The sequence below is a fragment of the Oreochromis aureus genome, linkage group 1 (genome assembly GCF_013358895.1).
Source record: "Oreochromis aureus strain Israel breed Guangdong linkage group 1, ZZ_aureus, whole genome shotgun sequence".
Classification (NCBI taxonomy): Eukaryota; Metazoa; Chordata; class Actinopteri; order Cichliformes; family Cichlidae; genus Oreochromis; species Oreochromis aureus.
Window position 1 is genome coordinate 15,252,017 of NC_052942.1, and position 26,154 is coordinate 15,278,170.

The 26,154-nt window shown below is 39.4% G+C and overlaps 2 protein-coding genes across 2 annotated transcripts; one reads left to right on the forward strand and one right to left on the reverse strand.

Annotated features, from left to right (window-relative positions):
- Positions 1-4,645: 4,645 nt before the first annotated feature.
- On the reverse strand, positions 4,646-16,824 carry ppef1 (protein phosphatase, EF-hand calcium binding domain 1). The gene is given in 28 exon segments (XM_039608763.1): positions 4,646-4,967; positions 4,970-5,020; positions 5,112-5,180; positions 5,183-5,195; positions 5,606-5,769; positions 5,880-5,986; positions 6,157-6,226; positions 6,229-6,298; positions 7,188-7,373; positions 7,478-7,518; positions 7,521-7,610; positions 7,613-7,712; positions 7,829-7,845; positions 7,883-7,982; positions 9,117-9,120; positions 9,915-10,066; positions 10,195-10,231; positions 10,341-10,446; positions 10,449-10,506; positions 10,847-10,893; positions 11,363-11,477; positions 11,570-11,733; positions 13,133-13,193; positions 13,276-13,292; positions 13,295-13,364; positions 13,366-13,403; positions 16,270-16,377; positions 16,689-16,824. Coding segments are annotated over 28 exon segments (2,274 nt in total). The 5' UTR covers positions 16,732-16,824; the 3' UTR covers positions 4,646-4,791.
- Positions 16,825-16,840: 16 nt separating this feature from the next.
- rs1a (retinoschisin 1a) lies at positions 16,841-26,122 on the forward strand. The gene is made up of 7 exons (XM_039608762.1): positions 16,841-16,946; positions 19,402-19,508; positions 19,729-19,754; positions 19,958-20,078; positions 22,181-22,322; positions 22,874-23,069; positions 23,806-26,122. The coding sequence occupies exons 2-7, from the start codon at positions 19,454-19,456 to the stop codon at positions 23,956-23,958; spliced, it is 693 nt and encodes a 230-aa protein (XP_039464696.1). The 5' UTR covers positions 16,841-16,946; positions 19,402-19,453; the 3' UTR covers positions 23,959-26,122.
- The last annotated feature ends 32 nt before the right edge of the window (positions 26,123-26,154 follow it).

A 26,154-nucleotide genomic window follows, 5' to 3' on the forward strand; every position in this document is an offset into this window, starting at 1 on the left:
TGCACATCTGCCCTTTCTTTGCATATGTTTATGTCCACTGGTAGCCTTCAAAGATTATGAGATATCAGGGAGCAGACATAAACACATAACACATGTTAAGAAGCTTCCCTGAGGTGCTGTAACATGCCTCAGTGCACACTGTTGTGTAATCAGAAAGAGCCCATCTAGAGAGGAAGAAAAACAACCCCTGTTCACTGGTCATCGAGCAGCAAAACTCCAGGTCAGCAGTGTCACTGAGTCCTGGTTTGGGCCTGGCCAGAACTTTATATTTAGTGGGAATAGGAACACATCTTGAATAGCCTTCATTGTTTATGGTGTCAGTTCTGTATAACAGAAGAACTTATATAACTAAAAAAAAAAAAAAATGAAAGATAAAGGAGAATTATTGTGCTAATTTCCAACTCTATAAAAATCCTCATGGACTACTAGATCATGATTACATGATTCATGTTTGACAGTAATTCTTTGTACTGAACTTTGGTTCAACCCGTGCACATTCACTCTCTATAACAAGCTTTTATATCACCCTCCAAGTCAACTTCCTTTTGAGCAACTGCTCTTAGCAAACAGAAGGTTTGAACAGCGCCTCGAGGCAACTGTTGTTGTGATTTGGCGTTATATAAATAAAATTGAATTGAACAGCAGGGGAGTGTAGCTGCTGATGCATTTTGGCATCATAAAGATCTAAGACTCAAAGTGTGCATGTCTAGAACCATATCCATTTTCCAAAACAGTCCCATCTTTTATTAGAGACTTACAAAATTGTCCTAGTCATATGCAGGCCTATCACTTAATGAGATCACATTCATTGTGCCGATTTGAATATAAGACATAAGTCAGACCATCTCAGACCTACTAAGACTGCTGTTTTGCGGCTTTTAACCTTTTATTGGGAACTTGAAATGCTTGCACATGGTAAATTTCACAACCCTAGAGAGTTACTGGAGGATATTACAAGACTGTTACCCTTTATCGCTCCTTAAAAAGGTCATTGTTAAGATGCAAATCAAGTAACTATTTATGATTCCTTGCCAGATAAAGCGTTAATTGAAAATATAAATATTGTATTACAAATTGCTATATTCATATAGCTATTTTCTTAAAGTTGCAAAGTGCTTCATAACTGAAATTTTGTAAAACATTAAAAAAAACAAGAAAAAGTTAAAAACATTTGTAAAAATTTTAATTTTGATTCAAATAAAAATTAAAATAAACACTAAAAACGTTACCAGGACGTTGTTGTTAAGACATGGGGCTAAAATCCTGAGATGTGATAAAAACAAACAAACACTGGGATTTGAATAACATTTGTGTAAAATGTTAACTCACTGCAGCTCGTGGACATTTCTGTTTGCAAAAACTCACGAGCAAAAAAAAAAAAATCCACCTATACCCAAACTCATATCGGTGTAATGACATAATTTCCCCGAAAGATGGCAGCATAACAGTGCTACTGTGATGTAAAGGTTTTCAATTGTCGCTAACTGCTAGCAGAGATCCTCTGATAAGCACTGGTCTGATAATCACACTACAAATCCCATGTCACAGCTATCTGAAAAGATCTATGGCCGGTGTCCCTGTTCTTCTTCACCAACATTAGCTTTTTGTGTGTTGTTTGCTTCTAAAATGCTGTTGAACGCTGCTGTGTCGACACAATTGTGCTGCTTTCAAATACTGTATGTAAAATCTGTCAAATTACCGTGGTGCGTTCAAGCGATCTCCTTTTATCATATAATTGCTTCAAATTTAAGCAAGTAATAATAATAATTATTTATTATAATTATAATTATAATTATAATGATGATGATAAAAATACACTCCTTATTTTTTCTATAATTATAGTTGTTAGAATTGATATTTCTTATATTGTCATTTGTGCTAAAATATATAGATATATAATCATTGCCTTTATGTGTCCTCTAATGGCTATCATTATGAAGAAAATGCCAGACAGTCAGAGGATTTATTTTCAACCTTCTAAATTTTCCTTTATCTGTGTCTGTGCTGACAAAATGTGCTTTCTTTCTTTAGAGTGCAGCTTAGTGCAGAGACGAGCTATGTTATACATTTGAAAGCACCATGTTCTGTTTCTTGAGGTGCAAGACTTCACACCTTTAAATGTTCATTTGAGATATGACATGCAAGTTCCTGTTTTATAGTTTAGCAAGACACTTACTTCTGCTTTTCTGCATACCTCATACACACAGTTTAAGTTCATTGAAAGGTCGTATGTCTATGTATGGTATGGCTGGAAACACACACACCTACATGCACCTACACACACAGAATACAGACACTGATGTTGTTCAGATATGACTGCTTAAGAATGTCACGTGTATTTGTAATTGCATATATTCATGAATGATTGCTTGCTGACAATATAAAGGGCTGTAGCGAAGGAATCAGTTGAAGTTGGCTAAGGACAGGTGAAGGCCTGGGCTGACTTCCTCGTGAGCCACAAAGACAAAAGAGCTCTGTCTTGCCTTGTTTTGTTGTGCAGTTATTGAGTGTCTCGTGTTCAAGCGGGGTTTGTGCCTAGATAAACCCAACAATAGTTATTTAGACCAACTAGTAAATGAAGAGAAAATGTGTGTTTACAAATGATGCCAAAGCAGTTTCTAGCCTACTCTCCATCTCTGACGGAGACAACAATACATTTAACTAAACATCTTATAGTTTTGGACAAATAATTTAGGGATCTCCTGCTGGATATTTATATTTTACAATTTAAGAAATAATCATAAAAAATCATCAAATCATACTGATTACTTAAAAGCGCTCATATAACTTTTACATAGTATTATAGTGTGCCAAGGTGACATTTAACAACATAACCATTAGAAAAAAAAAACACAACACTGAAACACAAATTGTTTTAAAATGTTCAGTATCATAAATTTATAAGGTTGCTTTGGAGGAGCCCAGCCAAAAATAGTCTGTTAATCAAACAAATAAGGACATTGTAGCAAGTAAAACAACTGTTTTTTTCTTACTCTAACAATATTGACAAATATGAGTCTTGAAGGTGAACAATGAAACCTGCTAATTTATTACACGTGGACACTATTAAATCTGTCTTAATCTAAATTTGGGGTGTGGGACATTTGGTCCTTTGAACTCCAGTGAGGTGTGACATAGCCAGGAGCCAGTGTCATTCCAGTGAGCATGAGTGAATAATTTAAACATGTAGGCAGTAACAATGTTCCAATCCCTCATAGAGACACAAACTACTCGCCCATCAGAGCTTCATGTTTTGGGCCTTGTGCTCAGCAAAGTTCCAAATCTTTCCAGTGTACTCAACATGCTCTCTCTTCAGCTTTTTGTTTTCTTGCTAAATATAATCTAAAGTGCTGCTGCGTTGGTTAACCTTAAGACACTCGCAGGAAAACATTTCAAAGGTGACGTCAACAAGTTCACATCCATTTTCTACAAGTGACAGGGAGCAAGGTCAGGAATTAGAAGTAATATAATTCTGTGCATGCCCATCCACAGCCAAAACCTTTCAGAAAAGGTGGTTATAATCCGTCCACTTTAATGCAGTAACATAAGTACCACAGTCAAGACATCTCGGTTCCTTTTATCACCTGGTCCCTGGGGTATTATCAATCCAGTCAAATGTGTATTATTTAATACATCAGTGGAGATTTGAAATCTCTGAGGCCTGCTCTAGAGTGACCATCCAGACTTTCTAATTAGTGCTGTGTGTTACTGAAAATGTAGTATTGATACCACACCACATAAAAACAGCCAATAATGCCAATAACAAGACCTTTAACTTATAACAGAACCTTGTGTGGGGAAGAACAGTGTGTCATGATTTATGACATGAATGATCATCATCAATTTGCAAATTCTGAAAACATTTTAGTGGGTTTTACTTTCAACAATAATTATTTAATACAACAAAACACATCTTTCAGCTTCTTGTGTATTTTGTTTTTGTTCTTTGGAGACCTGGAATGTAAATGTGCTCTCTCCAAAGCACTTTGGGTACTTTAGAAATATTTTAAATTGATGTGACAGTCAACACAAAAGGTTCAGACATTTTTCCATAGTGCATTCAGTGGGCTTTTACTTTGAAAATCCCAGGGACTTCTTCCTCGCTCTCTAAATGTATTTATTGAGCACGCGGATTAAAGTTCAACAGCTGAACTTTCTACCAGCTTTGAGCCAAACAGAGTTGAACATTCAGTCTGTCTTAGACACTTGTCCACACTCACACAAATATTATTTTTATTTTTTTTTTTAAAAAAAAAGGAAGTCTTTTTACACCAATACTTGTAAACCTACATTCAGTCAACTTTATTAGGCACAGCTGTACAACCTTTTTCAATCGCACCATATTTTTCAGTTCAATTTCTGTGGAAGAAAATGAATAAAAGTAAATCAAACAGTGCCTGAAGTACACAACGCGCCGAGAGCTTCTTCTGATTTTGTAGCTGATTTTTTAATCAGCTCACTGTAAAGGTTTTTCACTCTATTGTGCTGTTCTTTGAAATATTCATTTTACTAGAGCCAGCAGTTGTTAAGACGTTTTTTTTTCCACAGTCAGCCCTCTAAAAAGCTGGTGGTGCAATAAAAGACATAATAAAATTTGAGATATATCACTTTATTTAAATCAGCCTTAGATATTGGCATTCCCGGAGCCATACCCTCCTAACCTTAACCCACACACCACAATCGAGAAATCTGCCAATGAATCATGACCTAATCACTTCCAGTGGTATGGTCTTCAAGTATTCTTTGTTATATCCTACAGTATCCTACATCGGTACTTCCACAGTTTAGTATTCAGCCTGTCCTCTTCTCTCCATCCATCTTTTCATGCAGTTGCTGATCTTTGCTGTCCAGTTTGTGTACCACTCTAAATGCCTCTAGGAACTCAGTGAAGTCTATACTGCCATCCTTATTAAAGTCAATACTCCGGGCCAGGTCATCAATGGCACTGTCGTCGATGGCAACCCCAAGTGAGCGCTAAAAAGACGCCAAGTTTGACGAAACTCCTCAATGGAAATTAGACCTACAGGTTAAAACAAACATCACTCACGTACAAGTCAGTTTTGGCTTATTTGAAACATTATCTCGAAAAATATTTTTGGCTTTTTATTTACCTGAATGATCTTTGTCTATGATGTTGAATATTATCTCAATGTCTGTCCTGTATCTGAACAGAGTTTCGCCAAATTTGGAGTGACCTGAAAAAAAAAACAGGAGTGCTACCAGCTGTGTTTAACAGCAGCAGTGCAAGAACATGTACTGCGATGCTAGAAGTAACTGTACCACTAGGGGCAGAATCCTCCTCGCAGATACAAGTTCAACATTGTAGACAAAAGAACAGGATCAGGAGTAAAATGGACTGTTTTAAAAGTGCAAATGAGAAAGAACTGCTATGTAAAAAAAAATACTGTGAAGAGGTAATTAGCCTTTCAATAATCTGGATGTTTGTGACTGGAGTATTGTATAATAAGACAAAGGGATGTTTATATTAGGCGATAACTTCAGATGAAAACAGTGAACTTTAACGGTTTTCCTTCATCTCTTTTTTCCTTTAAGCTCAGTACTCGAGCGAATGTACGCGCTTTCCTTTCTACCCTTCGTTTCTGACCTGCGGCAGGGGAATGCCTGGTCCCATATCCTCGAAGCAGGACTGATACTCCAGGCTGCCATCTGGTGCCAGACGGGCTAAGTGTGGACGAAGCGTCCTCCACGGCAGGTCCAGTCTCAGTACAGACTCCAGAACCAGAGCCCACTCGCAGACCGACACACGACCTGAAGCAAGGCGTGTGCAAATGTAGAAACTCTACATGTCAGCCTGGGAATCAAACCTGAACATTAAAACAACATGAAATTTATAAGAAAATGGAGTGAGAAGAGAGCACCTGTGTTATTCTGGTCGTACTGCTGGAAGCCGACCATCAGCTCGGAGCGGTGAGCGAACAGCTTCTCCTTTAAGGCTCTGAGAGCAGAGCCCTCAGCGGCTCGCACTCTGCAGACACAAACGAACCTTTCTTACACACAAACGAACCTTTCTTACACATTTAATAGAATTATAAAATTATGCAAATGATTTTGCCATGATTAGTTTCAGTGCTACTACCCTGAGCATTGCTTTATCGGCCCCACAGTTCACACAGACACACCAGACACCCGTGTTACCTCTGTGTCAGTGTAAGTTTGCGAGTGGTCCGGCTGACTTGGTACTGGTAGAAGCGAGGCACCAGCTCTCGCCCAGTTTGACATAGGCTCCTCGGTTGCTTCCCTCCTCGTAATAATTGGACGCAGAGAAGATGGTGATCACCTATAATATGCAAATAGTCTCAACAAGGCAATGTACTTCATTTGAAATATATTTACCTTCAAATACTTAAAAGGTAAACACACTAGAATAAGAGGTAACAAGTCAAATAAATTTAAGTCCTGTGCAATTTCCTGGTAATTTATCTGAAAAACAAACAATATTACCTCATCTTACATCGTAAATATGCAGTATTTTCCATGGTGTGGGTGGTATTATGAAATTGATTAATCTCAGCTTTTTACAACATTACTTAATATTCATTATGTTGATGTTCATGATGAATGTTTTATTAATCAACTGTCCTTTTACTTTGCCAATATAAATGAAATGACTGTTCCGCCTTAACGACTTACAAGGAAAAGATAAATACCATCAAAATTCTCAGGCCTATGTGACCGTATGATGGAGCCACTCCATAACACGGCTGGTTCCCCTAAATTCTACAATGTAAGATGGGAAAATATTGTTTGTTTTTCTGCAAAATTACAAAGAAATGATGCAGTACAAAATTACTTTAGAATTACTTAAAATGACTTAGGGTGTAATTTATATCTCCTTTCCTGTATTATATCTAGAATTTAGGCACAAAAAATCACTTATGCACTACTTAAATTTAATTACATACAAAATTTAAAGCTCGTCATGCGCTATTTAAAATTACTTACACATTACCTATAATTATTTACAGACTACTTATATTTGCTTAGATTATAATTATTTCTTTGTGTAAAAATATTACTTATTATCCTCTTATCCAAGGGCACCTACACTTAACTAACTATAATTACAGTGAAATTCCATTTAATTACAGGGATATTAAGCCCTTAGTCTTGGCTGTATTTTAAAGTGTTAGTGACACTTTTAAATGAAATGATTGCACCTTGTCTACCTTTCCATTGTGACAGAACTCGTATCCTTCTTGTTTGCACTCATGAGAGCGGATGAGCAGCTGGAGTCCGTGTTGGAGCAGTAGTCTCTGGGTGACGTCAGGGCCAAAGTAGCAGCCTCCACCTCTAAAGGTGTTGGGACTGCAGCCATCTTGGATTTTAGGGTCACTCCACAATATATCCACTATCTGCTCCAGAGTAAAGCAGATAAAAGTGTTGACCAAGACAAAGAAGGACCTCATCAAATGAGCCGATTATTAAACAATATTAATGTGTTCTCTGCTCCTCTCACCTGCTTCCATTCCTGCTCATGCTGCGAAGGTGACGGAGGGGAATGGAGGACAGAGAGTCCAGGAAAGGCACTTGGAGGACGTTAACAGAGTAAGGCATGCAAGGAGAAGATGGAAAAGCATGCGGGAGAGGCAGGATGGGGTTCGAGGAGAGCAGAGTGAAGAGGAAGACGAGGAAGACGAGGAGGAGGAAGAGGTGGAGGCGGCGCTGTCTTGTCGGCTGAGCCTGCATCGCTTCTTCCTAGAGAAAAAACAAACGGCGGTAGAAAAGAGGCCCTGTAGCTGTTAACAGGAGCTAACTGCACACTGACCTTACTACATAACACATGAGAGTGTCTGTGGGCTGCGGTCACACCTCGTGTTGGGTGTCCTTTGGTTCTTGTTTTGACTGCGACTGCTGCTGGGACGAGAGCTGTCTGTGGATCTCGTTCTTTTGGTCTGTCTGCAGGACTGACTGATGTCCAGGTGCTCCAAACTGCACCTGGGAAATCTCAGGGCAGATTTCACCTACAAGAGGAAGGAATGGGAGGTAGCAGTGAGGTGGAAACAACATGCTGACAAACAGCAAAACGTGAAGACATAAAAGGAACATAAAAAGAGGGTGGGAAAAAAGTATATACACATCTTTAGTGCAGTGCTTAGCAAGCAGTAAATGAGTATTTTAATGTAAAAAATAAACAAATTAATCTATAAAATCCACCTTAATGATAACTTTCACACATATTAAAGCAGTCTCTGAGATACCTGTGATGACCATTCATGCTCTGTGCTTTCTGCATTTTAAGAGAATAAATGCAATAATTTATTCAAATACAATTTTATTTTTGTGTCATTTTCTTTCAAAACCATCATTCAAAATAAAAATAATAATAGTAAAAAACAATAAAATAGCATAGGTACAGGACAGAGTGTTGAAAGTTGCCATATTAGAAGCATTTAAACATCTTTTTGCAATTGTCTGAGACACTCATGCCAGAAGAAAAGCTCTGTGAAACTGAAACTTAGTGAACGTCACCAGAGCACCAAACAGTGAAGCAAAGTCAAACTACTCTGTATGGGTCCTGCAAAATAAGGTGAACCCTCACAAACGGTTTCTCTTAATCCCTGTGCATGAGTCCCTGCTTTTTAACCCCTCTGCTGGAAACCTGGCCTCCGGTTTGCTGCTTCATTATTCAGCTAATCCTAGTGTGAAACACTGCAGTGTCGCAGAAACCTTCAAACTTTGTCAGGCTAAATATTTTTGTTTTTTATCAAGCAGGAGTCCATTAATTGGACTTGGAGTAGCAATCTTGAATGCAGATTGATACCATAATAAAAGCCCACAAACTGGGGTTGAAGTGGGCTGGAAATGTCTGGAAAGGCATTGCGGCACTTTAGATTAATGAGCAATTAAACATGTCTGCTTACACCATCAACACATCCCTTTTTACCTCTCATCTCTGTGATGTGTTCAAGGTGCAGATGTGAATAAAGTTTGTTCATGATGGCCTAATTCAGAATCTAATCAGCGCTATAGAGGATGAGTGAGCATAAACAGAGTAATCATGCAGGGAATTTCAAATGCAACTTTTCAAACAGTTTAACAAACACACAAACAGGTGAACTTTACAATGATGCTCTATGTTGGACTGCAAAGCACACTTTGCTTTTGTTTTCAGTGTTCGGTTACATCAAGGACACCAGATTTATGGTGTTGATTAGAATCACTCACCAATTTACTTTTTTTTTTACTTTTACTTTTTACCAGCTTTATGTTGTCTAGGGGTTGGAAATCAGCCAACCAGCTCAAGAACATCTGCTTAGATCTTAATGAATTCAGCTGGCTAAATCCACAAGGAGCAGTGAATATTGGAGCAGCAGCAGAAGCCAGCTGATTATAGGCTGCATACAAATAAAATTTAACTAGAGCTTATGTGACTGATTTCTAACATACACATCGTACACAGAATCACACTACTCAGGGTTTAGCATCTTGCTTAAGGATGCTTCAGCACACAGACCGGAGGAGTCCGGGATCAATCCGCTACCTTTCCAGTGGGTAGAAATCCCATTTCACCGCCTGAGCCACAGCCACCCCTACTGAGAAGTAGGGAAAGTGATGCCTTTTCCCACACCGCACTCCGACACCCAACCTTAGGGTCTCCCCACCTGCCAAATCCCATTTTAACCCCTATTCAAACAGTAGCAGACCTAGAAAGAAGCTACTCTAATAACTTGTCAATAACTAAGCCTTGCAGTTGTTACTGAGAAGCTGCTGAACCAACTCTACAACATGTCTCGATATGCGTCTCAGGAATCTGCCTCCTGTTGCTGGATAAAACTACAAACCACTTTTTTCATGCTGCACACAGCTACATTGATATGTGGTGGGTATGAGTGTGTCCGCATGTAAAAAGTTGTTTTTTCTGACCCCTGGTGGCCACAGCTGATTGATTCCACTGACCTTGTGTCTCTATGGAGCTCAGGAAGTCCAGATCAGTCTGGTCTGAAATTCCTCCGTGAACGATCAGAATCTTTCCGTCTATAACTGTTGCGATGGGCAGGAGGCTGAAAACATCCTGAAACAGCTGAAGGATCTCACGGCCATGAGTCTGCAAACAGGCGAGAACAGTAATTTTAAAAAAATCAGCCGTGACAGTCACCAAGCTGCAAAGTGCTTACTGAGTTGTGGACATAAAAAAAAAAAAAATCAGACTGACGGCATGTATTTGGACTTTACCTTGTACTTCTGCATGACTTCCTTTGTGAACCCGTATCTGAAAAAAGAAAACAACATACCTTTAAACCCTGATACTCTATTCTCCTCGTGTTCATGGTGAACCTAGACAGGTAAATATTTTTCACTTCACCCTTTTCCAAACTTGCCTGAGGTTCATTATGTGGTCTTCATGGTTTCCTCGGTTCAGGTGCATGTAGTCTGGGTAAAGCAAAAGGAAGGCAAACAGCAGGATAACCACTTCAACTGACTTTTTCCACGGTCCACAAAGTCCCCATTAAACACGCACGGTGTCTCTGCAGAGGGAAGGCCATTCTGAGAAAAACAAAACAGTCAGATCTTCAGCTTTTACTTATTTAACCATCTGAGGTTTGTCGTCATAGACAACCCCCTGCAATGACCTACAGTCTAAAGAATGACTAATGGACATAAATATGTGAGTAGTTTCGTGACGCATGTCAGTTAGTTGTTCTTTGCTCTCTGATGGGCAGAAAAATTTATTAAAAAATAAAAATTACATATAGCGACTGCTTAGGATTTAACTGCAGAGGGTTCAGTCTTTTGTTTATAAAAAATCTACATGAAATCTGATATTGCTGTGAGGTAGATGATGCACGAATGATGCTTAAGAAAGCTGTTGTACGGGCAGCCTTACCTTATAAAATATAAGTAGTAAGTCATCGAGTCGCCCATGCAGATCACCTGTACAAAAAAAAAAAAAAGTCACTGCAATCAAGAAACTGAAGTCCTGTTGCTTTATGGGTTTACAGAAGTGGTCTAAAACTCCCTAATCATAAGGATTGCTCCACCTCAGCCTTATGAGTGTGTGTTTTTCATTTTGTTACTCAAGTATTCTTGAGTTTAATGACATGCAAAGGTAGGAGGAGGAAAGCTGTGCAAGAGGAGTCAAGTGGCTGATCAGTGTGCAAATAAGTAGGACTTACCTTTCTTGGGAAGCTGCCAGTAAGATACAATCAACTGTATTTAAACAACAACAAGGCATCATCTATCATTTAAAAACTATGGAGATCATTCATTTGGTCTGTGCTTCACTGCAGTGTAGCATAGGCTACAATGAGATTAAAATATATATATTTTTTAATTTTTTGTTTTGTGGTCCTGAAAACTTATAATTTTGAAGCTTAAATTAACAAGAGACACTGAGACCCACCACATATAGTGATCTCTTTGTAGTAGGATGTCGACAAGTGGACTATGTTTGGCATCTGTTTGAGGAGCTTTTTGGTCTCATACAGCAGCTGGAGAACATATCTGGCATGGAGAGTCTGTGTGGGAAAAAAAGCAGTGAGCACCCCAAATCTAAACCAGCAGACAATCAGATGTTTAAGAGACAAAGTGAAAGGCTCATATTTGGTACCTGCTGATCCTTAAAAGCACTCAGGAGTGCATTTGTATCAGCGACAGAGAGAGGAAACGACAGTCTAGGTCCGGTGTAGGACTCTGGAACATGGATCAAGTTGTAGCAGGTTTCTCTGTCTAACCATGGGTCGACCACTGGATCCAGCAGCTGGGAGATCAAGTCTGAAATAATTTACATATTATATAATTTATTTAAAATGAAAGCTAGATGTCCACAAACATGAAATCTTATCTTTGTCAAGAAAAAAATTAGTAAATGGTATGTATCCTGTACCTTTTCCTCTATCCTCACCTTTACATCCTTTAAATCCAAAACAGGAATGTGCAATATTTGGTTATATGAAAAAAAAAATAAACCCTTAAAAACCTCAGCTAGCAATCAATTATTAATGCCAGCTCACGTGAGATGATGGCTTAGCTGATGCCCTTTAAGCATCCCAGTGCAAAATGTTTTCTAGGTGGCGCTTCTGAACATGCTTTAACATGACTATAGTTGCAGCACATCTGCAAGCTGCTTTGCAACCCACCCACCACACAGCTCTTCTTTTTCTGACTTAATCAATGATAAGCTTGTCACCAACAATTTCTATTTTGTCTGTAATGGGAGTGTATTGTTGCTTTTTTCTTCTCTCTCGTTGTCTTAAACTACACAAATCTCATATACAGGTGCTATACTATAATCTCATATATAGGTAATATAGAATATACTAAATATTCTTCTCATATTTGAGACCTCAATGATGTTTCAAATATAAGAACAAATCCTGACAGTCTCTAAATTATGCAAACAAACAGTGCTGGGACAGACGTTCACCCAGAGGCCCATTTCCTCTCCCATTGTGTTATTTCCTCTATATTGTCTCTGACAAACAAATATAAAAACACAGATCCCGTACGTAGTAAACCGAGACAGCAGAGTCTGGCCTCTTTGCATCCCTTACGTAGACTTAATGTAAAACCCATGAAGAAGATGTTCAGGAGATGATGAGCAAAAAAGGGCTTCCCTGAGGATTAGCTTGTCAATGAAGCATTATGCTTTTGAGCTGGAAGAGCGGGTCAATACACACTTAAGCCACAGCTGTTTCAGCGCACCACACTGACACATTGGCCTCCACATTCACAGTAGTTGCTAAGCAACAGGGTATACGCAATGGGTTTCCTCGTCTAGATCAAAATATCTAAAGTACAGTGGCATAACAAACAAAATGGTGTTAATTTAAGCAATGGGGGTGTTGGAAAAGTTAAAAAGAACAATCATTAAACACCAACTGATAAGAAAACTAATGTTTCTTAAAATTAGGCACATTTATTTAGCTGCTACAGTGTGATATTTTACTCCAAAAGGAAGCAAACATTACTTCAGCAGTTCCAAATATTAAAGGCAAAAATCTAAGTTTTAGACATGCAAAATAATAATAATAATAATAACAATAATAATAATAATAATAATAATAATAATAATAATGATGATGATGATGATGATGATGATGATGATGATAGTGAAAGTAATAATAATAATACACTCTTTTACGCTGTAGATATTAGAATTTTCTCCCCTAACCTGGCCCATTCCCATTCAGCTGAGTGAAGTTGTCCAGCATGAAAGTGAAGAAACTAGAGAGCTGAAAAAACAAAAAGAAACACATGTTTAAGCTTTATGATACTTCTGAAATTTGCAAAATAGATGCCTGTAGTGAGAGACACCTGTAGCTGGTCTTGTTCCCGGCGTATTCAATAGACTGAAAAATGTTCCAGGTGTACCTGCGTCTCATCTCAAGACGGGCCATGTAGCGCCCGGTACCATCGCTGGATCAAAACAGCTGCCTTCATAGCTGCAACAAAATGTTGTATTTTTAAATTTACAGGCTCAACATGTGAGAAAATACACTCACTAGGCACTCTTTTAGCTACACCTGTTCAACTGATCATCAACACAAATATCTAATTAGCCAATTAAATAGCAGCAACTCAGTTCATTTAGGTCAAGATGACCTGATGAAGTTCAAACTGAGCATCAGAATAGAGAAGAAAGGTGATGTAAGTAACATGGCATGGTTGTTAGTGACAAACTGCTGATCTCTGGGTGATGCCAGAGCTCAGAGGAGAATGGCCAGACTGCTTTGAGCTGATAGGATGGCAACAGTACCTCAAATAACCACTGGTTACAATCTCTGAAATAGACGGGCTACAGGTGGCATTCCTGTCAGTTAGGAACAGGAAACTGAGGCTACAATTCAAGGATCACAAAAATTGTATGATAGCAACATGCTTCATGCTGAAACATTCAGATTGTAGGGCTAAAATTTGTACCCTTGTGATGGCTTCTTCCAGGAAGACAACGCACCATGCCACAATGCTCAAATCACAGCTCCCACGGGATGTGGTGGAACAGAAAAGTCACATCATGGATGTGTAGCAGATGAATCTGCAGGTACTATGTGATGCTATCATCTCAGTATGGATCAAATCTCTGAGGAATGTTTCCAGCACCTTGTCAAATCTATGGCATGAAGAACTAAGACAGTTCTGAGGGCAAAAGGTGTACCTAATAAAGTGCCCAGTGAGTGTATGTAGTAGCAAACAAAGATGAAAACAGATGAAAATGTTTAAAACGTCTTTTTTCGGCCATCTCCATCTCACCCCATCCCTAGCATCGTCCTCTGTGACACCAACCCTCTGGATGTCCTCCTTCACTACATACATGACCCTTCTGTGGTCTTCCTCTTTCCTACTGCCTGGCAGCTCCATACTCAACTTTATCCAATACATCCACCATCCCTCCTATGAACATGTCTGAACTGTCTCATCCTCGCCTCTAACTTTGTCTCTACTCAACCTGAGCTGTCCCTCTGATGTACTCATTTCTAATCTTGTCCATTCTTGTCACTGATTAAAACTTTTAGCATCTTCAGCTTTGCCAACTCCAGTTCCACCTCCTGTCATTTTGTCAGCAGCACCGTCTCCAAACCATACATCATAGCAGGCCACAAATCACTCCTGACATTGTGCGCTGTCCATTGCTCTGCATGCATGGCTGAACCCAAATATTTAAACTCGTGCATCTTTACTACCTGTACTCTTTGCAGCTTCACTGTTACACCTTTCTTCCTCTCATTAACACACGTACTGTCTTGCTTCTACCGACTTCCCCTCCTCTTCTCTCCAGTGCATACCTCCATTGCTCCAGGCTCCACCTGTTCCCTCCTCTCATTACAGATCATAATGTCAGCGAACATCATAGTGCATGGAGACTCCTGCCTGACCTTCATCTCTCAAGCTGTCCATCACCACTTCGAACAAAAAGGGGCTCAGAGCTGACCGCTGATAAAATCCCAACCCTACCTTGAACCCTTGTGTCACTCCTACTCCACATCTCACCATCCTCATATGCTTCCTCCACCACCCTAACATACTTCTCTGCCACTCCTTATTTCCTCATACTCTCTAGATCCACAAAGACAAGTGAAGCTCCTTCTGACCTCCCCTATACATCTCCACCAGCACACTCAAAGCAAACATCCCATCTTTTAGTTCTGCAGAACTCCACAGGCCACAGGAACCCTCCGTTACTCTTGCAAAATGTAACATTGCAGACAGACAAGCACACAAACACAGATATACATGCCACATAAGTAAAAGCCTGACGGTTAAGGATGAGCGGGGTCTTACTCAGAGCCGGGCTGGGAGTCTTAACTGGTTCATCTGCATGAAGGGAAAACTACAATTCAGCGAGAAAACGTGAAACGCGTAATTGAATAAAACTGTGTGCAAATGAGCATATACAGACACACACACGGTATGAGAGATAACAAGACACAAGGGAGGTCGTGTGCAACAGTGGGATTGGGAAAACTAAGCAAATTAAACAAGCTTCTGGGAGCAGCAGCACTCATTAAAGAGAAGAAAAGACAGACTGCAAAGGAGGGAAAGCATCATCTGTCAAAATCAGAGGCACATTTACTGCAGCAAAAAAATAACTATCATCAACTCGCTGCAGCAGAACAGGTTAGTAACTTACTAAAGCATAGTAGTAGCAGTACTAGCATTACAAAATGCCTTTGCATAAACACAAGCATGCAGTAACACCTGGAGTACACCCTGCAATTTAGGTGAACTGACTGCAGTCATTTTTAATAAGGGGCAACTGTATGTGCCTGATGTGTAATCATTTATTAAACTATCTTGTACTCGAGTAACGGAAATCAAAGTCTCTGTAAGGGCCCAGAAACAGTAGAGGTGGGTGGATCCATAAAAAATATCGATATTATCACTGGTATCGGTATTGGTACAAAGCGATGATGGGATCGATACTTTGCTTTCATCTTCTTTGTTCAGTATGTAGCTCACTGAATTATGTTAATCATTTGCTAAGTTGCCGCTTTTCCCTACATAAGCTGTCTTTATAATTTAAAAGTATCGGTATTGGTAACATTGGCAGTGCATTTACTTAGTATCGGATCTATACCAAAATTTCCAGTATTACACAGCACGAATACATATGCTGTTTTACATCACATGAGCTTTGCTTTCCAATTAGTGTTTAACACCTATGGGCTGTTTTGTGTGTGTGACGTCTTTGCATGTGGGTTTTTCCCCACCTTTCACAGGAGGAACAAATCTCTCTGGGGACAGGGGGGGGGGCAATAAAAATCCCAATATCCGGTGTACTCCAGCATTAAACCACCTACACATGCTTACCTTGCTCCAGCGTTTCCCCTTGCTTTTCTGTGGCGACAGAGGTGCCACATCCCATGATGGCTAACAGAGAGGGTCCAGGAGGGCTCACATTAGCCGCTTCTTCCACAGCTGTTTGGTGGCATTTGGTGACATGACACTGATTGATATGAGAAGGTGCTCCCTTTATAGAGACACATCGTTAAAGCAGTACTCGATTATCATGTTGCCTTCAATGTATTCACAGTGCAGGATTGGCTTCAACTTACAAAAATAAAATACAATACAAAAAAGCGACAGTAAGAATTATCCTGCTAGTTAATCGAGTCAAATCATACCAAAATAAAACAAAAATGCTTCTCATTGTCTTACTGTGCGTTACCTTTTAGGACAGCATCGTGTTCCAACGAGGTGTTTGGCAAAAATCATCAGTTCAAACCTACCTGTAGCTCTTATCCGCGCGACAGGGTCATGCAGTTCATTCATACCAATAATAATAAAATACGGTTGCGCTCTATATTCCCTTAATAGCTTATGAAATCGATTTGAGGGTAAAAACAGGTCGATATGAGGACTCTGGTGCGCTTCCGGAGCAGCTCTACATGCAACAGGAGCTACTGGTGCAGGAGGAGAGCTCACAGAAGAGGCGGAGGCATCAGGTGGAGTGAAACCTCAACCCGGGAGGGGCCGGTGTTTCACGAGTGAGAAGTTGTTTTTCCTTTGACAGCGTTTTAAGTTTTCAGATGCAGTTTAATTAGCTTGTTATCCAAGTATGAGAAGAGATTTCGGCCTGAAAGCGGATGTGTGTATTTTAACTTCTTTGTCCTCCTGAGAAAACATACATTTACTCAAAATAGTCTGGTTTTCATCCTAGTTATGACAAGAGAGCGCCTTTATTTGGGGGCAGCCTGGAAAAATCCCCACCCAGCCACACTTGCACTTAAGCTCATGCCACAGCATTTCCCCAGGGTTAAGGTCGGGACTTCGCCTAAGTTTACTGATGTTTGAACCCTATTGTTGAATCATCCAGCCTCTCCTGAAACTTCAGATTGGACTGAGAAAGCACCTGTAAAAACCTACTTCAGTGTTTCTAAGCCGCTTTAGTGTGACGATTTTCATACAAAACAGTATCATTTTGTTTTTGTAGTCAGACAGCGATCCTGAAGCCCGTTAACGCTGGTAGTGTTATAGTGATCTCACCACATATCACAGGGTGGGCATCTCCAGGCCTCGAGGGCCGGTATCCTGCAGGTTTTAGAGCTCACCCTGGGTCAACACACCTGAATCAAATGATGAGTTCATTACCAGGCCTCTGGAGAACTTCTAGACATGTTGAGGAGGTCATTAAGCCATTTAAATCAGCTGTGTTGGATCAAGGACATCTAAAACCTGCAGGACACTGGCCCTCGAGGCCTGGAGTTGTCCACCCCTGACATGCCACATTTACAATTTCCCTCCATAAATCTGAGCGTACACACTTTCTGTCTGTCCTAGTCTTCCATCCACCAGCTGTTAGGGTTAAATACCTAACAGCTTTACTTTAATAAAGAGGCAGAGATTAAAAAAATAAACCCTTTAATAATAAAAATAAAATTTTGTTTTAAAGTCTATATCTTCAGGCAGCGGCTCTTGCATGAATCCTCCGTTGTACGTGTGCAACAGCAGCACTGAGCTCTCTCCGAGTGATGACTTTCAACCTGTTTGACTTGGACAGCCGAGAAGCCTCCGAGCCTACAAGCCTGAGCAGGACCAGTCTGGGGACACCATGCCTCCTGGTCAGAAACTCAGGACTTCTCAGTCCAACAGGACTAACCTGCAGAAGAAGAACACCGAGAAAGAAGTGCATGTGAAACCAGTCCCTCATCACATAGGAACATGTACAGGCCAGATGGAGATGTAGTTTTAATGTTAAAGTCATTAAAGATTAAAGAGCACAAACAATTATAGTGTGCGTTCTAACCTCTTTATGAGCTCTGTAGATGAGAGTGGAGTAAGCATGAATCCTCTTTTTGGTGCGTGGAGGGATCCTACGCGTTACATGAACAGTCGCCTTCATGTTTGCTGTGTCAAGTTCCTTGAAGGAAAAAAAAAGTCATGAAGAGAAATCACCCAGTGAAACTTGCAGAATCTCTTTTATAAGGCCACTGGTGATGAAAGCAAAAGGGCGCACAGGGAGTGAAACTCGTACTCTAATCAGCACAAATTGGAAACAGCTTAGCTTGATTAGGCTTAATTATTTTTACCCACCTGGCTTTAAAACCCTGAGTGGGAGGAGGGAGAAATGCCACGCTCAAACAAAAACAGGAGCAGGACACTCGCTTATTTTGTTTTTAAGAGTTGCTTCTCATGAAAATTACCCACGTGCTTGTCTCTAAATTGCTGTCACCTGCAGCATTTCAAATCCCCTCAAAAAACAAAATAACTAAATAACATGAACTAAAATAGATCTATAAGCAATATATACAATGCATGCATTCATTTTTAATAAAACAGAGTATGTTTATGAGAGACTTTTGCCAACAGAAAAATGGTTTATGATTGAACAATGATACATTGATACATTTGTGAAATACTAATTTCATCTATGTATTTAGTCTCTTAATTGAATTATTTTTTTTAAATTTCTTAATTTTAAAATTTTTTATTTTTTAAAACATTTTTTAAATAAAAATAAAATAAAACAATAAATACGATACAATTTTATGTCACTCTTGTTACGTCACAGCAAAGAACCAAGTATTAAAAACCAAGTTCCGTCATTCCTTCCTTCAAACCTAACATGATAGTATAGAAGAGAACTGCAAACATCTGAGGATGACATCCAACTGCAGGTCCTTCTGTCCAATCATATGGATCACTAGGCCCAGCATCAGCCACCACCGGCATCCATCTCTCTTGCTTTCACTCTTGTACACACACACACACCCACACACACATAACTCTAGTGTAGCAATTGGCTGCACTGGTGTCTTCTTTTTTTTAAATGCAGGATTTTTGACTTGACCTCTGTGACCACATGGAGATTTTCCAGCTATGATGGCATTAATGGTGATGGGTGAATAGCTGTAGGAGGGGCTTTGTTAGATAAGGATGGCATTAGATAAGGCCATTAGTGTCCCGTGGATTATTGTAATCCAGCCTTCCTATCACTACTAGCTTGAATGCTCAGTCTATGGTCAGTCTGGTCTGGTTTGGAGCGGGTTAGAAGATGGCTCTCATCATACAACATTTCCTGCTGGGCCTCCTTCTCCTGGGAACAAACGGTACAGTTTCACTCTTACACTTGCACTGATATTATATTTTATTACCAGTGTGTGTTATGTTTATTTACCTTTTCTTAATGTGGTTAAACTAACAGATTGATTGACAGATTTTAGTATCCAGGAAGGGTGACTATGGTGTCCTAACAGTCCTGTTTTTTTCTTCTTCTTCTGTGCCTCATCAACTGGCTTTCCCCCCCCTCCTGTCCATCTGGCTGAACAGTGTTCATCAGCATTTATGCTCAGGAGGTATGAAAAATCTCAGCAACCCAGCAATATGTCACAGATGATTTAACTGTCACAGTGTTAGGATTTGCTTGTAAAGAAAAAGAAAGAAAAACAACATCAACAGCAAAACACAGATAACAGCCACACCAGAGTTATTATCATTTGTAAATGAGCTCTATGTCAATTTTCAGCTAATAAACATTGTTTATGTGTGTCTGTATAAGAACCCCGGGGCGTGGACTAACAAGTCCTGCAAATGTGATTGTGATGGAGGCGAATCGCAGACGGAGGTTTATTCCATTGGGTCTGGCTCATCTTTGGTGCGAGGAGTGGACTGCATGCCGGGTGAGAGCCATTAAACATCACTCTGAGTGGACATGAATCATATAAGTAGCTTAAATCTCAATCACTACTTTATTAATTCATAACATCAATGTGTTTTAACCCCATGTGTCAAGACTTATTTACTAATGAGATTTATTACGTGACTTTTGCTGATCTACAATTGCACCACTAAAGTGATAATAGTTGAAAGGAGAAGGGAAGGGTGTGTTAGATAGACAAGAATTAACTGTTGTTTAACCTGCTCAAAACCGAAAGGTCTGTACTTAACAGTGATTTTTATTACTGATTAATCTGATGAACAATCAGAGAACTGAAGCCAATTCAGCTGAAGACAAAGTAAGACTGCAAATCTTCATATTTGAGGTGCTGAACGCTTTAATTTTCTGGGACTCTTGCTTGAAAATTGCTCAAACGATTATCACTGCTGATACAAGTAGAAGGAGAGTTTCAGTGTGTGTTCGTGTTCATGCAATGAGTGCATTAGGCTCCAGATTTGACGCCGCAGGGTGGATGGACATGCTTCACTGGACATCCTTGGAGAAAGGGAAGAAGAGGGGGGGCCATGTGAAGAAACAGAAGCTACCTGTGATAACACTGCACAGTCCTCCAGAATTCCCGTTTCAGTAACAGGAAATCTGCATTTGGATGTTTGTCAGAAACACTCAAAAATAATCTCACTGCAGCGCCCATTAATAGCTGATCTTGAGTTTTCAATCGTACCATATTCATCCTCAAACTGAACGCTCTCTCTCTGAAGCTCTCTCACTTTGCCGACTTAGGCTGGGATTTAGCTTTTAAACTAAATCCCAGTGAAATATGTAAACCTGTTTTGTTTTCCTATTTTTTTTGGACCTCCTACAAAGAAACTACAAAAAAGGTCTTCTGACAGCCTCACTTGAGCCTGAGAGCTAAAGATCAGATCTGAATCACGTCTGACTCGATGAGGAGAGGAGCTGACAAACGAGTGAATCAGTGTGTTTGAGCTGAGCCGCAAATCACATGGCAACCAGAAACAGATAGGAGGAAGAAGTTCTGCCGACTATCATTATATTAGAGCATGATTCGGAGATTACGGGGCTCATAATAGACCGTGCTGATCTCACAATTACAAAACCAGCAATTACCGCTACGTGGATGAGAACTGATGAGTGAGAAAGACTTTCCTGCCCGCTCTGCGTCAGGGTTCGCAGAGTTCCTCAATCCACGGAGTCTCACCTCGCAGTTTGCCTGTTGATTCAGCCATCTGAATATGTGTTGTTTTAGTCAGGAAACACATTAGGGAGGAATACAGAGGCATTTGCATTACTGTTATGTAAACACTTATCTCCTGACTCACACAGACGCTTCTGCCGGGTGTGTTGTAATACTGGGATTAGACAGGATGCAACCCTGTGCCAGATAGGCTTAAGCCAGTAGTAAACAAAAGAGCAGCAGGCTACTTCTACTACAGTTTCTGTTCCATGTGTCCACAGCTGATGTTTTTTCTCACTCATGTACCACTGTCCCTCGCTCTCTCACACATTTTAAGGATTTATTTACCAAGTAAAGGAGTGGCTCTCGTGTGATTTTAAAGGAAGCGAGGGAACAACACGGAGCCAAAGCCATGGAGAGCAGAACATGGCCATCTGTCCGTCTGCTGCCCTAATGGACATCACTGATCTCTCACCGCGGAGAATTAAACTGCAGGATTTTAGGATGGGATATGGGTCACACAGAGGCTCCTAACAGTGGGGGCCATGGAAGCGAGAGGGTGTGATTATGGGAATCTGCAGGGGTTAGGAGAGAGGAAAGGATGGTGAAATGGAGAATTAAGGACAGGCTTAGTGGTGATCGTTTGATGGCTTACATATATATATATATATATATATATATATATATATATATATATATATATATATATATATATATATATATATATATAGGGTTAGGGTCAGGGTCAGCCAAGCAGTGATGTACTGCTTGGCTTAAGATAGCCGTTTGTATTCTCTTCTCTCAGGGTGACGATATTAAAATCTCATGGCCACGAGAACTTTCAGTAAAAGAAGACATATTACCTGAAACTAAGAGCGCTCATATTAAGTTGTCTCCAATCTCCTTTGCAGAGTGTCCCTACCACAGACCTCTTGGCTTTGAGGCTGGATCAGTGAGTCAAGAGCAGATCACCTGCTCCAACCAGGACCAGTACACTGGCTGGTTCTCCTCATGGGTACCGAGTAAGGCGCGACTCAACAGCCAGGGCTTTGGGTAGGTATATATATATATAGGCCAGCACCACACAGCCAACTGTTGTGTCTCTTTAAAAAAAAAGATCATGACTCTTACCATCTGTGAGGAAAAGTGTAGTAAACACACTCCTTATGTATATTTTGTGACTTAAACACACCAAAATGCTCTCGCTTAAAAAACCATATAGATGAGACAAAATGGGAAAAAAAGATACTGTAAGAACACATACAGAATCTAGTAGGACTTTTTAAAATACTCCATCCATCCATCCATCCATCCATCCATGGATGGATTTTTAAAATGCTAAATATTGTATTTTTTAAGCATTAAGTTGAATCCTTTCTTTCATTTTCTCTCTTTCAGAAAAGAAAACATCATATCGCATGTTAAAAACTGTCAGTTTCCTCAGAACACAAAACAACAGGATTTTATCTTTAGAGAAGATATTGTAAAAACAGCACAGGCACTGTAAATTTCTCTGTCCTGCGTTGTGCTAAACTGTCGTGACCAACTATGATATTTGTTGTAGAAATCAGTGCTGATATTAAATGTTTGTCTTTCTCCTCCAGCTGCGCCTGGCTGTCTAAGTTCCAGGACAGCAGTCAGTGGCTGCAGATTGACTTAAGGGAGGTGACGGTGGTGTCAGGGATTCTCACTCAGGGCCGCTGTGATGCCGATGAGTGGATTACCAAGTACAGTGTTCAGTACAGAACAGATGAGAAGCTCAACTGGATCTATTACAAAGACCAGACTGGAAACAACAGGGTCAGTTAAGTGCACTTTGCCTACACTGTATAATGTGACGTTCAACACTTCAAGTATGGAGGCCTGAAAGTGCCTAAATTAATAAATAACATGTCATGAAATGTATGAAAATTTAATATAAAAAATAAGGAGTCTGTATTAATTGATCTACATTTCCTGTTATTTTTTCATCTTTTTTCTGTATTTATGCAGTATTTGACAGCTGCATATAAATAAAATACTAAGTAAAACGGAACACAAATAAACAGAGGTATCAATATAACAGTAACCTAATTTGTCAGCGAATTTAATTACTGCCACGATTTTTTAAATGTATTTTTTCTACGTATTCAATGGTTTTTTAATTTATTTTTTGAGCCATTTATCATTCTCTTTATTTAAAATTTTGTATGTAATGCCCTTCATACTCAGACACCAGAGGTTTCTTTTTGACTAGGCTAAGAATGAAGCTACATAATTCTTTGTCAATGCCTCTTTGCATTAAACATTAGGCATTTTAGATTTGCCTGATACTGATGTCATGCGAAGTCATATTTTAGAAGTGATTTAAACTGTTAATCAGTCATTGAAAACCAGCTGAATGATAACTGTTTGCAAGTCAGCTACCATGTACCTGTGGTTCTAGAAATAGTAGCTTTAATGCAAAACAACCCAACATATGGTCAGTTTTAGTCTTTGCAGATGTGCTGGTTTTAACTAATCTACACCTTCATCTTGCCTTTCTGTCTTTTTTCAGGTGTTTTATGGGAACTCTGATCGGTCCTCGTCTGTGCAGAACCTTCTGCGGCCGCCCATCGTTGCTCGCTACATTCGCATCCTCCCTCTGGGATGGCACACACGCATCGCTCTACGCCTGGAGCTCCTGCTCTGCATGAACAAATGCATGTAAACCCCCCACTTCCCCCAACCCCCACCCCCTTCTAAAAATACAAACAAAACAGCTAAAACACACTTACATAAATGCATTAAACCAGGTTTGTTTGATATGTACAATGAGCTCTCATTCACTCCACTCTGCATTGTCTGTATTAAACCAGTCTCACTATGGGGACTTCAATTTGGGGAGTTCTCAATAGATTGCTCCATTTGCAATGAAAAGGCATAAACTGAAAGCAGTAATTAGGCGTGGAGAGGGAGAGGTAGCGTTGCTATGGTGGTTGAATCTGCGCTCATGTTAGAAATCCAAATCGTTCTGTGATAGGTCAATAAAATTCTGTCTGCTTCTCCTGATAATCTGAGCGTAGCTGGGAATTTACACAATAAGTCTCCCCTCCTTATTTACCTTAATGAATCAGTGTAGTAGTAGTCTGCATTTTTCATATTTTCAGCAAATCCCATGAAAAGACCGAAAACAACAACAAGGTCTTCCTTAATCCAATTACTGTTTTCATTTCCAACATTTTTAAAAATTTATATTTTTTTATTTAATTTTAAATGTTTGTTTTGTTTTTTTACATTTCTAATTAATTATTTGTCCAAACATAATATATAGTAAACAGTCATATATACATCATTTATCATCTGGTGGGTCAAATTAGAACAAATGCATATTATTCTGCAGTTTAAACACCAGCTGTGCACAGCTGTTAGATAATCGGATAAGTGTAACAGACTGCTGTCTTTGGTCTTTTCAATGCATTTGATTTGTTAGTATGGATTTTTCTGGGGGTCTTATTGCCTCATTTGACGTACTGTTTTCTTGTTTGATTTTTTTTGTTGTCGTTTGGTGCTGTGGTTAAAAATTCCTGATTGCTTTCTTTAATATTATATTTGAATTTCCCATTACACTTAGGGAATACATTGCAGAGCTGAATTGCTCTGAAGATGTTCTCTTTATTGTGTTTTTAAACCATGTCCTTGAATAAACAAATATGTGTCTGTTTTTATGTTGCGTCTGTGCTCCAAAACAAACTCTGAGACATTCAAAAATGTACAGTTGGCATTTATTATGAGACCCTATCATTTTTAAAGTAGAACGGTCAGTATAGATACTCTGTTATTTTTTATTTACACCCTGTCAGAAGTGGGAAACAGCTTAATGACAAAAAAAGAGAATTGATGTTATAGGAAACACATTCATATTTTTGAACAAAAAGTCTTCTTCTCATCTCAGTTTTCAGCGTGTGCGACCTGCTGAGGGTTGAAGCCTTCATTTCCATCTGATGCGTTGAGTCGATAAACTAACGTAAGGCTTCGGGTCACTAGCAAGGCAAACTTCATCATCACTTTGTCCCATTAGTGATATAAACAAACCCATGTCAGCAGTCATTTACAATCATTAGCAATGAGGATTTTGTACACACGCGCACAACATGGGGCAGTTTTACCTTTTGTGGGATAAACTTAAGAAAAATGTAAAAAATGTATTGCAGAATGATGTGATGTCACATACCAACAGTTGCCAACAGTTGCTGTAATCACAGTTTCCTGCAGGAAATCCTTCTTTGTGCTATATTTGGCTCAAATCCATCTAGCTGCCGATTTGGCTAATACAATCTGCATCACTCCGAGTCTTTTTATGAGTGTTATTGCTTTCAGTCAACCATCAAGTTACTGTGATTGATTCTTAGTTTCACCAAATGAGGATCCGAACTTTTCATGGCCCATTCTTCTTTTCTTTGTTCCTTTTGTCTGTGATGGCATTTGGAATACAGTTTTTTTGCTTTACGCTTTCAAATCACAAAGGTATGAAAGGGAATTAAGGCCACTGAAGAAAAAAAATTGAGGTCATGACTTTTTTTCCCTTCAAAATCCTGAGGAAAAAAAAAGTCTAACTTTAAGCTAAGAATTTTCAGAATGAGAGAGATTTATTTGAGAGTTAATCACAATTTTGAGAAAAAATCAGTTTTGAAGAAAAGACAGACGTTTGAGAAAACTGAAGTCAGATTTTTGAGGAAAAGGTCAGAATTCTTAGATTAAAGCAAGACTTTTGAGAACAGAAGTTTGAGAAAAATGTCTGGAAAAAAAGATCAGAATTTTCAGATTGAAGTCAGAATTTTGAGAAAAAGCCTGAATTGCTAAAATCAGAATTTTGAGAAAAACAAAAAAAGTCAGAAATTTGCAACTGAAATCAGATTTTTGAGGA